Source organism: Epargyreus clarus, unplaced genomic scaffold (assembly GCF_041222505.1).
Source record: "Epargyreus clarus isolate Ecla_fem2 unplaced genomic scaffold, WU_Ecla_fem_2.2 ptg000011l, whole genome shotgun sequence".
Taxonomy (NCBI): domain Eukaryota; kingdom Metazoa; phylum Arthropoda; class Insecta; order Lepidoptera; family Hesperiidae; genus Epargyreus; species Epargyreus clarus.
Genome location: NW_027332219.1, coordinates 4,199,548 through 4,216,033, shown reverse-complemented (window position 1 = coordinate 4,216,033; position 16,486 = coordinate 4,199,548). Strand labels below are relative to the sequence as shown.

Genomic DNA, 16,486 nt, shown 5'->3' with positions numbered 1-16,486 from the left:
AAAAGAAGTGAATAACTAAAGAAAGAGCAAAAAGTTAATTCACAGATCCTTGACAATCGTATTCTTTGTGGAGCGAAAAATATACTTGAAGTGATTTAAGGAAATGTTTTTCAGAAAACAATGGTTCTTGTACCGTTCTTATTGGTTTTTGTTTCACTTTATTGTTATGTAGTTAGTACTCGTACTATATTTGCCGAGCACACACGAATAAGAGCGAAAAGGAGTATGTAAATAATCTACTCGGGTGTACTTGGTTATTAATCCAATACTCGTTCATCATTCGCGGAAAGTAGATTTTTAGAGCAGAAGAAAGGATATTTCCTTTGTATTTATGCGCGGCGTTTACATACTCATAATTTCTCGGGCAGTTACTCGGAGAATTGTTCGCAAATAACTCGTCGCTCGTATTGTATCTAAAGTCTCATTCTGAACGGTGCGTAGCAGTGGGGCAGTGATGGGGAGATGCTATTTATTTTATTAAAGTTAAAATTATTTAATTAAATAATCGCACGATATACATTTAAAGAGAATTAAAAAACAGTTTTAAATTCTATAACAATTTTATGTTTCTATAACAAATAATAGTAATACTCGTATTAACGCTGTCAACATTCAAAGCCCCACAAGAATTTCATACTCTTCCCACTAGAAATTATATACTGAGGCAGTGACCATATAAAATTATTTTTTATTTATCATAGTAATTTGAACCAATATAGACTATATTGGTTAGTACAGTGCCTTCATTTACATCTACAAAAACCTTTATATTTAACAGATTATCTAACCTCTGACCTTTATCTTAGAAAATTAAGAAAGACATTTTTGTAATTATTTTTTTATTTTATTTTCGCTCTCTTATTTACTATTTCGGAACAAAGAATTCCACTCTTAGATTTCTGTTCATTGTTCTTGTATCAGGGCCATTACAATTACGTTCTTACTTAAGACAAAAATCTTAAATAAAAGGTTTCGTAATTCTTACCTCATTTTCCTCTTGACCCCTCATGCCGTTAACAATGGTTTTTGAGAATTTCAATGCAATAATTCGAATGTCTACTTCTATATTAAAAAGTGTAATAATTTTGTCAAATAACAATTTTTGTATTACAAATAGCATTTTCATACTTTTTATAATATTGGACATCTGTAATGAACTCTAACTAAGATTAGACTCCTACTTAAGGTTCGTCGCAGATGCGTTGCTGAGGACTAACTTGGAACACCTTGGATAATACTTCCCATACCAGACCCTTCAAAGTGGGACACAGCAGCGCTTAAACCAGATTTTTGGAGGCAGAAATGGGTGTAGCGATGGATGGCAGTTGGTTGGTGCTTCCAAATTCGAACTATTAACGGTTCTACCACCACCACCTTCACATATACTCTCTTTTTAATGCATATTTGTTACATAACTAAAGGCTTACATTTTACTTGAGAATAAGGGTTACTTCTATAAGTCTCAAATATTTCAACCTTTACATGAGAAGTTACTGTTTCTTACGTTATTTATAGGACAATTCGATTCCAGCGAATTTGCAACGTAACTTTAACACAATCTGGCTTTATGAAAATTGTCTAACCTAAAGGCGTATTTCTCAGTTAACAAGCTGTCGTGGGGCGCTCGTAAAGTCAGTAACTTACAACCTTATAGTGTCTTGGCGCTCCACAACCGCACTGTGAACTTCACATTTCACTATTGCTCTACTGTGTACTTTTTTGATAGGTATTGTGACTGTGGTATGAAAACTACGATGATAATTAGTTTTTTACATTAAAAGAAATATACTTAGGTAGATTTCTGAGAAGAATGTTTGACCTTAACGAGATGAGCAGATTAATTTGTTATTTATTCTACATAAAAGGAAATAAAGATAAGAATATGTCACCATAACAAAATTAGGGTTTATGAAAATTGCGTAACCTAGCGTATTTCTCAGTTAACAAGCTGTCGTGCGCTCGTAAAGACGGTGACATACAACCTTATAGTGTCTTGGCGCTCCACAACCGCACTGTGAACTTCACATTTCACTATTGCTCCACTGTGTACTGGCTTGACAGGTATTGCAACTTTGATATGGAAACTAAGATGATAGTATCTTACTATAATAGGCTTGCGTTTGGCTGCAACGTTACCTGATGTTAAGTGAGATGCAGCCTTGGATAAAACACGCTTGCCTAGAAGTAGCCTATTCACCCTTGACTTGAACAATCCGTATCCGTAGTTGTATGTATCGGGAAACAACGAAGGCGGGAGTGTGTTCCATTCTTTGGCGGTTTGCAGCAGGAATGAGTTGCTATAACGCTTAGTACAACAAGAGGAATATCAACTAAATATTGATGGTATCCCGCGGTTCGTCTAGACGTCCGATGATGAAAAGGGGCGGCAGGAATTAAGTTGTGAAGTTCAGACGCACACTCTCCAAAATGTATTCGATAGAAAACAGCCAGGCGAGCAACGTGGCGTCGGTGCTGCAAGCTGTACATCTTGGCATCAAAAAGTGCATCATCGCCAATCAACCTTCTCGCTCGTCTTTCCACCGAGTCCAAAACATCCAACTGATACTCGGCAGAACCATCCCAGAGGTGGCAACAGTACTCCATGCAGGATCGCACTTGCGCCTGGTAGAGGGTGAGCAGTTGCTCAGGCGTGAAGTACTGCCTCACCTTGTTCAGTATGCCAAGTTTTTTCGCTGCTGTTTTTAAGATTTCAGATAAGAATATGTGACATTAACAAAATTAGTGTTTATAAATTGTCTAACCTAAAGGCGTATTTCGCAGTTAACAAGCTGTCGTGGGGCGCTCGTAAAGACGGTGACTTACAACCTTATAGTGTCTTGGCGCTCCACAACCGCACTGTGAACTTCACATTTCACTATTGCTCCACTGTGTACAAGTTTGATAGGTATTGCGACTTTGGTATGGAAACTAAGATTATAAGAAACTTTATATTTTTTTTTACATTAAAATAAATATACTTAGGTAGATTTCAGAGAAGAATGTTTGACCTTAACGTCATTAATTATCGGTATCGGCTCGATGACAGTGTCGATGGACAAACAGCGTCATTATAACAAGTGAATAACTATTTTTTAATATTCTTATAAGCATATATTTCACTAGTAAGCTCTGGCGCGTAAAGATTGTGACTTACAGGCGACTTCCAGTGTCTTGGTGTCAGCGCTCTTGCCGACGGCGTTGTGAACTTCGCATTTCACTGTCGCTTCGTTGTGCCGCCGGGACACGTTTGATAGTACCTGCGAAATTGGGAATTATTAGAAAGAAGCAATGTTTCACATGTTTATTATAATAAAATGCATGATATTCCTTCTGGTTGATGTTACATAAAGTCAACAAAATAAACAAATTTGCTTCGCCGGGAGTTATTTTTTTATTTAAAATAATTGAAGTAACAAAGGAAGCATGCAGTCCACTTGATTGTGCACACTGCTGCACCTGGACATCTGTAACCAACTTCTTATGGAAGAGTCCATGGTACGTTAAGGAATCGGTAGCAGCTTTAATTGGATAACGGTCATTGAAACTCGTTGAAGGCTTTATAGACGTGTTGAAACCATTCCTTCTTGGAGTTTTATAGTGAAAACTTGGAGTTGGAAATTATGACGTAAAAACGTCTAATCGCTCGTTAGTACATTGATAGCCGGTCAAACTTTCTTACGTCACAAAATACCATAACATTTGAATCGCTTATAACTACGAGACGAATAATACCTTAATAACGTTGTATCCAATATTAATTATTTTTCCATTTAATTCAAATTACCACTAATAATAATTATATTTCTATTGTTTCATTAATATTTTTAATGTCTCCCCTCCTGTGGCGGGAATATGTTGTACCTACTCAAAATACTATGTTTGTACTCATGTTCCACAATAAATTTGATTTGATTTGAAAGTTTAAACCTACGAGGACAGGTAGAGCATGTCTGTATGAATAATAAATATTTCTACAACGCTTGTCATTATGTTTTTTTTTATTTTTTTTAAATTTTACCCACAGGACGCAAAATATTAATATAATAGCAAAAATACCGCCCTCATGTCATTGGACTAATGCAAAATGCATATTGCAGGTGTTACGTGTGCCAAGACGAAATTTGAAAATTCCCTCCGGTGGGAATTTTTAGACGCGAGATGCAAATATTCCGGAAATTAATTCCGTAACAGAATAAATATTAATAAGACTCCTTGTTTCTTTAATAAGCGGTGTTGAGACGTAATTGGGTGTCTTCTGTAGAATTTATATTAAGTGGAAACTATGTCTCTACTCTATATTTTTTACTCCAGGTCATTTTATTTATTATTTATAGACTCAAGTGAAGGTATTTATATTTTGAGATTCGCTCACCTATGATGGTATTCATTTTTTGAGTGTCGTACCAACATAAGAACTCAATATAAAAATAGAAATTTGTCTATTACTCCGCAAAAGACTTTTTAAAGACTTTTTTTAAGCCAAAAGATTGTGTGACAAAAAAAACGTTGAAACAAATATATTTCCTGTATAAGGCGTTAATTATGAAATTCCGCGGTTTTTTTTTAACGTTTTGTACGAAACCCCAAAAAAGTAAGGCATAGCACGCTCAAACAAAAAAAAATTATATAAAAATACGCTATAATTATAATACGTACCAATTCATTGTAGTTAACGTTAACAATTTCTTCGTTGTTCACAAACCATTTATATGTGAGGTTGTTAGGGTTGGCACTCGCTTGACAACCTGTAAACATACTTATCATTAATTTTCAGATACCAGAGTTTTAATAGTACTTAGATCATTAATCAGGACCAGATACTCGTATAGAAAAGTAATTGTGATGAAAAAGGCAATCGTCACATAAATATCTCTTACTTGTATAAATTTCGAAAAAAATTGTAAGTCGTCTTAAAATTCCCTTGAGGGTATTTGTATCCACTTCAAATTATAAATAGCAGAGAAGTAACCACTATATTTTGACAAAGAAAACCAAATTTAAATCCATAAAAAATAAATGTTGTAACAACTCATATGAGATATAAATCCGAAGATAGCCGATCATGACCGAATCTTTTTTGAAGTTTAATGGATAACATTTTTGACCTGGTAATGTATTACGCTAAACAGACATAAGCATAATCAAAAGTAATATAATTATGTCTTATACGTATGTACTAGAAAAGTTACTTATACATACCCAGTATAAGGATTTCTCCTTCTTGTATTCTGCCATTTGGCGCACCGGATTTCACAAATACCTTCACTCTTGGAGCGTACTGTACCTGTAACAAAGATTCAATAAAAATATCGAAGTTTTCACACATATTTCACATACATATTGTTATCTGGGCTTCCTATAATTGCGTAATCTAGAAACGCTATCTATATTAATACCACCGACTAATATTAATATTAGACACTTTTTAAAGGATTATGTAAAAAAAAGTGAAATAATGTATTAATTATTTTGAAACTTTAAGTCGCGATGGCTGTTGTTTTTTTGTGACAAGGTGTTTGCTACGGCTCCTTACTTTTATAATAGAACTAGATGACCCGGTGAACTTCGTACCACCTAATTATGTGTGACTATCTGTACCTCGTGGTTTCACTCGTGTAATTTATGTATTATGTCCATAAACTACTGGTAAATATTAGGAAATGGCCACAGGAGAACAGGAAAATAAAAAATACAATTAAATAAAATTCACTCTACCTCTCTGCACTCTGTTATTTTTTTACCGACTTCAAAAAGGAGGTGGTTATCAATTCGGCCGGTATCTTTTTTTTATGTATGTACACGAATTACTCCGCCGTTAGTGAACCGATTTTAATAATTATTTTTTTATTGTGTTATTTTTTATTGTAGGTTCTAATGAAATTACAAAGTCAGTTCATCATTGACTATTTAAGGGTCTGATAATGTGGCTCGGAGACAAAATATGTAACTCCTCAACCGATGGGGATATTTGAGTTGTGTTTGAAGATATTTGGTGTAAGTTCTAACGAAATTGCAAAGTCAGTTCATCATTGACTATTTAAGGGTCTGATAATGTGGCTCGGAGACAAAATATGTAACTCCTCAACCGATGGGAATAATTGAGTCGTGTTTGAAGATATTTGGTGTAGGAGGTTCTAATTAAATTGCAAATCATTGACTATTTAGTTAGGTTAGGTTGGAACACATAAGACAATATAAAACTAAGCGGGCAGGGCGCGGCAGCGCCCTGCGAGCGGGCGGTTCCAATCAATGTAAATTCAGACCGTACCTTAATTCATGATCACGTTTATACAATTTTATATTGTATTCATATAAATGTTATTATGTCATCACTAAAAAGGGTATAAAAATTTTAACAAAAAATACAACTGACTTCTATGTCACTACATAGTAAAAAATAATTCAAATAAATGTTGGTTTAGTACATATTTCTGAAGTCGGCGCTCAATATATTTCGTTCGAATTATTTTTTACTTTGTAGTGACATAGAAGTCGGTTGTATTTTTTGTTATTTTTTTTACAAACACGCGAAAAGAAGTACCTTTAACTTCAATAACGGTTTTTTTTAAAGAAAGTTTATTTACTTATTAATCGGGTTGTTGAATAGCTAAAAATGCTGAAACAGGTGTGTAAATAGAAAGGCGATTTATAACAGTCTTAAGGGTTGATCTAAAAAAACAAACAGTGACTCAGATGCTTCATTATGTCTTATGATAATTTTCTTAGTGCTCCAAATTAACGGATATTAAATTAAAGTTCCATACCCGATTAAACGACCCTAAAGGTTGATTTTCCAAAAACGGTGAAAAATGTGTTCTATTATTTTGAATCAAAAAGCTAAATTCCAATTTTCATAGACTTTGCTTCAAAATCTGCCGATTTCTAAACGAAGTGTCTTCTAAAGCCAAATGCAAAATTTTACAGTTTTTGCTTCCAAATTAACGGATTTTAATATAAAATTCCAACCCCTACTTAACCAACTTAAGGGTTGATTTTGCAAATATCGTAAAATAGATATTTAATTACTTTCTATCGAAATCCTATCAAATACCAATTTTCATATAGATTTGCATCAAACTGGGGGACTTTAATACAAACTTTCAACTCTTATTTATTCACGGAAACGCGGTCAAACAGGATAAAAAGTATCCTATGTCCGTCTCCTGGTTCTAAGCTACCTCTCCACCAATTTTCAGTCAAATTGGTTCAGCCGTTGTTGAGTTATAAAATGCTTCACGAAAACGCGGTCGAACGGGATAAAAAGTATCCTATGTCCTTTTCCTGCTTCTAAGCTACCTCTCGATTAATTTTCAGTCAAATTGGTTCAGCCGTTCTTGAGTTATAAAATGACTTCACGGAAACGCGGTCGAACGGGATAAAAAGTATCCTATGTCCGTTTCCTGGTTCTAATCTACCTCTTTACCAATCTTCAGCTAAATCGGTTCAACCGTTCTTGAGTTATAAAATGACTTCAAGGAAACGCGGTCGAACGGGATAAAAAGTATCCTATGTCCGTCTCCTGGTTCTAAGCTACCTCTCCACCAATTTTCAGCCAAATCGGTTCAGCCGTTCTTGAGTTATAAGTGGAGTAACTAACACGACTTTCTTTTATATATATAGATGACAAATATTTAAGCTTTTTGACAGGAACAACGAAACATCTCCCAAATGACCAACACAATTATCAGCATCAGCATCATCATCGTCAACCCATTACTGTCCCCCTTCTGGGCACAGGTCTCCTCTCAGAATGAGAAGGATTACGCCATAGTCCACCGAATTGGTATTCTTCAGATTTTTCAGGTAAGTAGGTTTCCTGGCGATGTTTTCTTTCACCGTTTAAGCAAGTGATAATTAACTTCTAATACGCACATAACTTTATGAACCTCGGACCCCTCGATCAAGAGGCAGAGCTTATTAACTACTAGGCTATCACTGCTATAACAAACACAATTAGCATATGAATATTCTTTAAATATTGTTATAGGGACAACACACTATGACTGGCACAACAAAACTCCCAAGTGACAATTAAGAAATAACACACAACATCTAAACCCGTCACACTCTAAGACAATTCACACACAACATCTACATCTCGTACGTTGGATTATGCAGTTCTGTTGAATTGTTCTATGAATATTCAGTACGTGGATTGCGTTCCGATTGGCTCGCTCATCGATGCATAGGCTTCGTGTAGCAACCTCATAATAGTTTCAGGAAATAATGATAATAGGAAACTAGATAATAATGGAACGATTATAACCACTAATGCTGTTAGACTAGATGTTGTTGGTTAAACTTATCAATAGACATCTGTAATTAAGCTTAAATGAAACAAGTACTTTATCTAAACAACTTTTGAACGTGATAGAACCCTTTGTGGTTCGACTTCGAAAGCACCACCATCACACCTATTTCTGCCTCATAACAGCAGTGTTAAGCGCTGCTGCGTTCTGGTTTGAAGGGTGTTGTAAGGGAGATATACTATTTCCGAGGCGTTCCAGCTTAGTCCTCAGAGGAAGCGGCGCATCTGTGGCCGACCTCAGGTAGGCATACCTAATCCTATCAGGGGTCGATTACAGATGTCCTTGGGCGGCAGTAGCCACTTACCAATAGGTGGACTGCATGCTCGTCTGCTACTCCCATATAATAATAAAAATCTAAAGAGCATAACAAAATCATGTCTATTTATAAAGTTCGATATTTGACAATTGTTGCCTAGAAAATTTGTTGAATTTGGAACTTTGTTAGGCAAGATTTTGAAAAATGGGCAGAAGTAGTTAAGTTAAATAATATTTTGTTTCTGTGTATATACAATTACTTGTATCTATTTCATCAAGAGTTTTATTAATAAACATATTAATAACCTTGTAGTGTTTTTTTGAATACTCAGAACTATTTCACTACATTTTTTAATATTTTTGTGACCTACATCTGTTTCTAAAACGAAAACAAAAACGTTACTTGAATTATAAATAATCAAAATCAACATCAAAAAAATTCCCCCAAAAATTCAAAATAAAATTATTCCATCCGCGTCCATAAAGCATCTCAGCGTTAATTTCCTTAAAGTATTTATTATTCCCGATAATATAATAAAAGGAGAACAAATAAGGACATTAAAACTCCCCTAAGACGATATCCTAAAGTGTAACAGCCTCTTAATATTCATAACGTTCCCTTTTAGGGGAAAGTGCCATAATCGCGGCAGAAGAGCCAATTAGGGCTTGATCGACATTTTTGAAGAGAATACAGGAAAAATAATTGGGCAAGTACGAGTCGAACTCGCATGGATGGTTCCGTATGAAATTGTCACTTAATGTTTAGTATGTGTTAATTTTGATAATGTAATAAATTGAGTGACATAGTAACAAATAGTGGAAACTTAAACTGTCTTCCTATTACAGTATAATAGTTATTACGAGAAATGCCCCAAAAATACCAGTTTCTTGTATGGAGAACACTTTTACTTTTATTATTATTTTTTTATTTTTTAGTATTTGTTTATAACAATAATAACCATAGCAATACAGTTTTCTGAAATTTCAAGTGTTTATTATGGTTCAAAACATAGAGCCCTTCACAGACACACAGATAACGGAGGCTTAGTAATAAGGTTCCGTTTTTTATTTTGAGTAAAGAACCCTAAAAAACGTCAAAATTGGTTTCAGTAATGTACCCGGATCCTTCAAATTCATTTAAGCGTCGCAAAGTGAAACTTTAAGCTCGCAAAGCTCCGCTCGTCGATGTTATGTTTTCCTGTTCCTCCTTCCTCTTCCGGTCTCGATATTCTTCAGTACTATTAGGTGCTGAAAGCGTGAAGTGTTTTGATATCCTTTGTAAGATCGAAAATGTTTTCTTAGTTTCTTGTTTTCTGTTTCATTTTGTTCATTTGAAAAATAATTTGTACTTATTTTTTAAGCATATCTTGTAATATTTTCAAACTATTTTTTAATGTTCATTTTATTTTTGATTGAAAAAATCACATTCTACATTTCTCCGAAAAGACCCGAAAAGTATGATTTCAAAGATATCTTATGAATATCAAAAATAATCTCATAGCGATGAAACAACAGAGTCCCGTGATAAAAACATTGTTTAACCAATAATATATTATAGTTTCACTAGCTTACCCGGCAAACGTTGTGTTGCCATATAAATAAAAAAAATGTTAAGGGTGAACAACCCTTATCACTTACGGTTTTGAAAAATAGATAGAATATTTGAAACTGCGATGGTAGCGAAGTCTGTCGAATCCAATGTGAAACATTCCAAAATCAACAACTACTTACGAATCAAAATTAATAAAAAAAACCTTTTCCCACGGACTAAATTGTGAATCTAAACCATTCTCAAGTCCCCTTGAACACACACAACAAATTTCATGAAAATCAGTCCAGTCGTTTAGGAGGAGTTCAGTGACATACACACGCCCATAAGAAATATATATATATATATAAAGATTTAGCAATTAGCACAGCATTGAGAATAAAATAAATACAGCATTAAGAATACCTATAAAGTACGATAAAAAGATCAAACGGTCCTTTAATAACATTATTGCGATAAAGAAAAAGATAGCCTAAGTCCAAAGATAACTTTGTTAAAAGACGATTAACTAATAACCTCTTCCAGCCTAAGCTCGGTACAATGAACACCGTACGCAATGAAGCCTTAAGTCTAGACGAAGCCTTTTAAAAGGAGGGAATTAACCCAACAAAGCTTCTCTTATAAGTGAGAATAGAACCTTAAAAGACCCCATTGTTAAATCGAAAAGACGAGAATTTTAATTGATAAAGAACTTTAGTCTTGTCATAATAAAACAAATTGAAATAACGCATCAATTTGCTAAATATATTACTTTAATATCCAATTGTATCGATGTTCAAGAAAAATATTTATGTATGATATTTCTAATCATCGCGAAAAATCTTTAATGATAGTAGTTTATTATAATTTACAAGTAGCAAACGAGTATGCATTCCATATTCCAACCCCAGATAAGATTAGATTCCTGCCAGGGATCGGCCGCAGACGCGTTGCTACTCCTGAACTCAGTGAAACTCCTCAGATAAGTATGTCTCCCTTACCCTTTAAAGTGGAACACGGCAGCGCTTAACACTGTTATTATTTGGGAAATTGGTGAGGCGGTGGTGCCTAAGAAGTTGAAACAAAGGGTTTTGTCTAAAAAACATTTTTTGGCGCTTTTGCGTTTACTATTAGACGAAAAAAAATCATACATGGTCGTACGGAGGCCATATGATTTTTATCTCTATATTAGTTTTAACATAACGGTTTTATTTTTGTAGAACAACTCTATATTCTACGAACTTTCAATCGGTGACCTACGAGTATTACGGGTCGATAAATAAAGAGATATAGATTATGGTCTTTTCAAACTAGGACAGACTGCGTAGGCTTAATAATACACTACATTACCCTGATTTCAACTAGACAAATAGATCTAAAGATCTTTATCAGTAGGTCATCATTAATATTAGGTATACAAAATAAATAATAATTATTTCTAACGTGAATCAGTTCATGCTTTTCGGTGCAGGATGGGTTTCGACCGACTTATATAAAGTCCTCAGAAGTAGCAACGAATCCGTGATCAGCATCAGGAAGAACGCTTGTTCTTTATGTGAATGAACCTATGCACGCTATAGAACACGTGTTTTATATGGCTACAGGTAGGGCCATGAAGGCAAATTATTACCCATCAGCTGGATAGGGCTGCTACAGTCTAATTAAATATATCGTTATCAACCCATTTCTCTCCCACCGCTGGGCACGGGTTTCCTCTCGAAATATAAGAGATTTAGGCTGTAGTCCACAGTGCTGACCAGGTGCGAATTGGTAGTCACAGATCTTTCAGGTATTTTTCTAAAATATATAATTACCAACGTTACCTCATCTAATCCAAACAATTATTTTAGAGTACCTATTCTTCTCACGGAATTGAATGGAAAAGGTGTCTTGGAAGTGGATTTATTTGAAAGCGAAATGCGTGAGCCCTAAGTACCTGACAGTGATTTTTCAAAGAACGACATTCTCATTTAAATTCTGGCGAGGGTTCAAATGTCTGTAACGTATTTCGTAAGAAAAGGAACTTCGCAAGGAACTAAACAGGAACAGAGGCAATTTGCGAATAGACTACATTGCTTGCCTTGAAAGTATAATTTGAATTTATTGTTTTCGAATTTTTAAACTTTTGTTTGTCGATTTTGAGGGTTCCGTACCCAAAGGGTAAAAACCATAGTCAGTAGGATAATATATCTATGGTAAAAACGGAATCCTATTACTAAGACTTCGCTGTCTGTCCGTCTGTCCTTCTGTCACAATGCTCTATCTCTAGAACCGTAATAGATAAACACTTTTAATTTTTACAGAGGTTGCATAACCGAGGTCGCTATAACAACAAATACTAAAAATAAAATTAAAGTTGAAAATAAATGGGGATAGCCATACAAGAAACCGTTATTTCCCGACATTATTGCTTTATCTATTGAACCGTAATAGGTAGACAGTTCAAATTTTCACAATGTATTTATTTCAGTGGCTGCTATAATAACAAATACTAAAAAAAATGAAAATGTTGGTGGTACGGAACCCTCCGTGTGCAAGCTCGACTTGCACTTGGACAATTATTCTAAAATGTCGTCTCCAATTCAAACTCATAGATTTGACCTGGTCTTGAAAATTTAATTCTGTGAATCGCAGATTAAAAGTTTTCCTTTCCTCTTGTAGGAGATCTGCTGACACTTCTAGCGAGTCGTCATGAAATTAGATCCTTACATAGCCCTCTTATTTTCACTTTACCAAAGTAAAACCACGACCAGTGTAACATGGAACGCCCTGCCTCTTAAACTGGTTGTCAATTGGAGATATTCTCCACTGTCTCTGATATCAGGCGGGTCATCTAACACTGGACACTCTTGAAAGCTGACTCGGCGAATTTTCTGGGAAGACATACAAAAATTGCGGTGAGGTTTTTTCACCAACGTCTGTTTCTTTATTTCGTTACGTTCCGCCCTTCTTTATCCGTTTATTGGTGGCTTGGCTTAAGGGTGTAATTTATGTGTGTGCAGCCCAATTGGAGGTGGGTTTTATTTTATTACGTCGGATTTTATTATATTGATATATTTTGGAGTCCATTAGCCATATAGGCAATGGCAATGTTGATTGACGTTACGGGAAACGCATTTTATGTTATCGCAAGATATTTTTTGTTGATGGCAATTTCTTGTCATGAACAATGTGTGTCACATTGCTCAAGTCTGCTGCGCACTGCTACCTTACAATTACATTTGATTATTTAAGATCAAGTTTATGAAACACCTTATTAAATTTGGAGCGTTCTCTTTTCTATTTCTCCAGGGTTTGAGCGAATCTGTTTTGGTTTTGTATGTATTAATACTTTATTGAATTTAAATGACGTCATCATCATCATTATGATCAACCCGTTACTCTCCTACTGCTAAGCACTGTTCTTTAAGATTTCTGCGCACTAAGATTGGGCCATACCTCACTGGCTTTATGAAAGACTAGCTTTTACCCGCGGCTTCGTTCGTGGTCAGAGGTTGCTAACAATCACCTGTATTTGTTTTGTCTAACAATAGTTGTTTTTATCTATACCTCGGGAACATTACTTTTTTCGGGATTACAGGTATAATCCGCGCCAATATGCTAGTCCGCTCTGAAGTGCGAGCAAGTGTAGTCATACAATTTTCTATGGCGACGCGACACATTTCTATATTCAGAGCGGACTAGCAGTTTGGCTTGAACTATACCCTAAGTCCTTTTCTGGACCTGACTACGTGTGTATAATTCCATGACAATCGAGTTGGTAGTTAAGGTATAAAAACGTAGCAAACGAATAAACAAACAAACAAACGAACGAACAAAGTCACATTCGTATTCATAATATTAGTTAGGGATAATTTTGAGAACATGTATGAATAAATAATGTTCCTTATAATATTGCAGTAATACGTAAAATTCTTAATAACTTATTAATTATTTCATACAAAATCAGGTACAGCAAAGTGCTTTTATAATTTAATCCCACTGAAATACTTGATACGTCTGGATGGTACTCAATGGAGTTACCCAAACTTCAGCAAAGTTAAGTGAGCCGTACGAAATAACTTGCGGTTCAGTAACAGTTAAATATACTTATCAAACTTTATTTATGATATCGTGAAATGAGTCGTAGTAAGTAGTTACATTAGTAGAAGCAGTGTAAGCCTAGTGGTAAGAAACTCGGCCTCGTGATGGATGGGTCCGAGGTTCAAATCCCACGCACCTCTGACTTTTCAAACTTATGTACGTATTAGAAATTAATTGGTGAGGGCAAACATCGCGAGGAAACCTGCATACCTGATAAATCTATAAAAATAAGGTTTTCATAAGCTATGTGAAGTTTTCCAATACACACTTGACCAGCACAGTGGCTGAAACCTTCAGATTCAGAGAGGAGACCCGTGCCCAGCAGTAGGGAAGTAATTGGTTAATGATGATTATTCATAGATTAGTACCTTAAGTTTTTAAGTGACGTCGTTACTATGGCCTACTAGAATACTACTGACTTAGGTTAGTGCTAGGATTTTATATATTATTGACATCACACATCATCTTCATCATGATGATCAACTTCTTCATCAAGAACTCATTACTGTCCCACTGCTAGGTACTTGGGAATGAGAAGGATTAAAACACAATCCAGCGCGGCGGTCGAGTGCGAAATGGTAGAGTTCAAATCCCTCAAAAATTTTAAGGTCTTCCAGGTGTGCAGGGTTCCTCACAATGTTTGCCTTCACCGTGTATGCTAGTGATAATTTATTTCTAATACACACATAACTTTGTAAAATCTGGGGTGGGATTCCAACCTCGGACCTCTCAATTGAGAAGTCGTTTTTCAACTAGCACTTTGCTTTAGACACACACAATGAAAACAACAAGAAATCCAGAAATCATATTCCTGCAATCACATATTGTATATAACCTTATTATTATCACATATTGCATGCGAATTCCTAAAACACATGCGAATTTAAAGCCACGACCATATGCATGAATTCATGCATGAAATAACGGTAATTAATTCAATCAACATCAACGGACATTTTCATTATACCAGGAACTGTGAATGATTAAATATTCTGAGAAGTACAATTGTTCGTATCACGGGACCTCTATATCAAAAAGGCGAATCTCACTAAATGCTCACTAATATTATTATATAGAAGTAACAAACGACCTTACAGTCCACCTGTTGGTACGAGTAAATGGCTACTGCCGCTCATAGACATCTGAAATGCAAACCAGAAGGCAGCAGCGCTTAACACTGCTTTTGAAAGGGAGAAATAGGTGCGGCGGTAGTGTCACCGGAATTGAACCAAAGAGGATTCTTCCATCTTCAGAACGCTTTCTACATGCGCAGCCCAAAATTAGGAGCACATCCGTTCCACTAGAAGTTGTGGAAGCCATAGACACATTCATATAATATGCAAACACCCAGTTCCAGAATATAATTCTAAATTTATCATTTAAATATTTGTCTAGCCAGGAATCGATCCCGGAACTCTCTTCGACTCAGACCGGTACGGTGGTCGCTTCGCCACCCAGGTCAATAATTTAATTTGATTCAGTCTTTCTTAATTTCCAAGATAGGATTTATAATTTAATGATTTCGAACTCTTATATAACTTGAAGTCAAAACCACACATCCTCTTTACTGAATTTGTCTTCTTCAAACAGGAATGAAATAAATAAGTCACTTGTTTCATTGACAACTAGAAATAGCAAGTATAGTAGCTTGAAAATCTTGACTCATCTGGAATGGGCACCTCTTAATGTGAAATGATACACTATAGAACAAAACCTTGATAACGCACATAAGTAATTGGTATACCCTATTTATGCTTAGAACCTTCTAGAATGATAAAGTAAACAGTCCGAAATCTAGCTCTATTAGAGTACTAAAAGTAGTGCAAACGTGTATACAGATCACGTTGTGTTTAGGGCAAATCGTAAATCAGCAGAGTAATTTCTTCAATTAACAAATTATAGATTGTTCGTGAGAACTAATTTAAAACATCTAATGTACTCATTATATAAAGTACCTACTCATATTTACTATTTTTCAAACCATAACAAACGCTACACACTATGTGATAAGGCAGAAGTAAGTTTTATGGTGGCGGCGTCATTCGGATCTGCAAGAATATCTACCAGTCAGTAATAATTCATCAGAAATAGTAGTTCAGTACAGTAAGTTGTATCATCATCATCAACCCATTACTGTCCCACTGCTGGGCACGGGTCTCCTCTCAGAATGAGAAGGATTAGGCCATAGTCCACCGCGCTGGCCCAGTGCGTATTGGTAGATTTCACATGCCTTTGAGTTTTATTTTTTTATAATTCTCTCAGGTATGCAGTTTTCCTCACGATGTTTTCCTTCACCGTTTAGCAAATGAAA

At 35.3% G+C, this 16,486-nt stretch overlaps 1 protein-coding gene across 1 annotated transcript in view; it reads right to left on the bottom strand.

Annotated features, from left to right (window-relative positions):
* Nucleotides 1-16,486, bottom strand: part of LOC140745855 (irregular chiasm C-roughest protein) — a 110,400-nt gene that overhangs the window by 20,467 nt on the left and 73,447 nt on the right. Inside the window, exons 8-10 of the mRNA XM_073077788.1 lie at nt 5,200-5,284; nt 4,657-4,745; nt 3,155-3,257 (exon numbers count right to left, since the gene is read on the bottom strand). Coding sequence (XP_072933889.1) covers nt 3,155-3,257; nt 4,657-4,745; nt 5,200-5,284 — 277 coding nt within the window. The remainder of the gene's footprint in view (nt 1-3,154; nt 3,258-4,656; nt 4,746-5,199; nt 5,285-16,486) is intronic.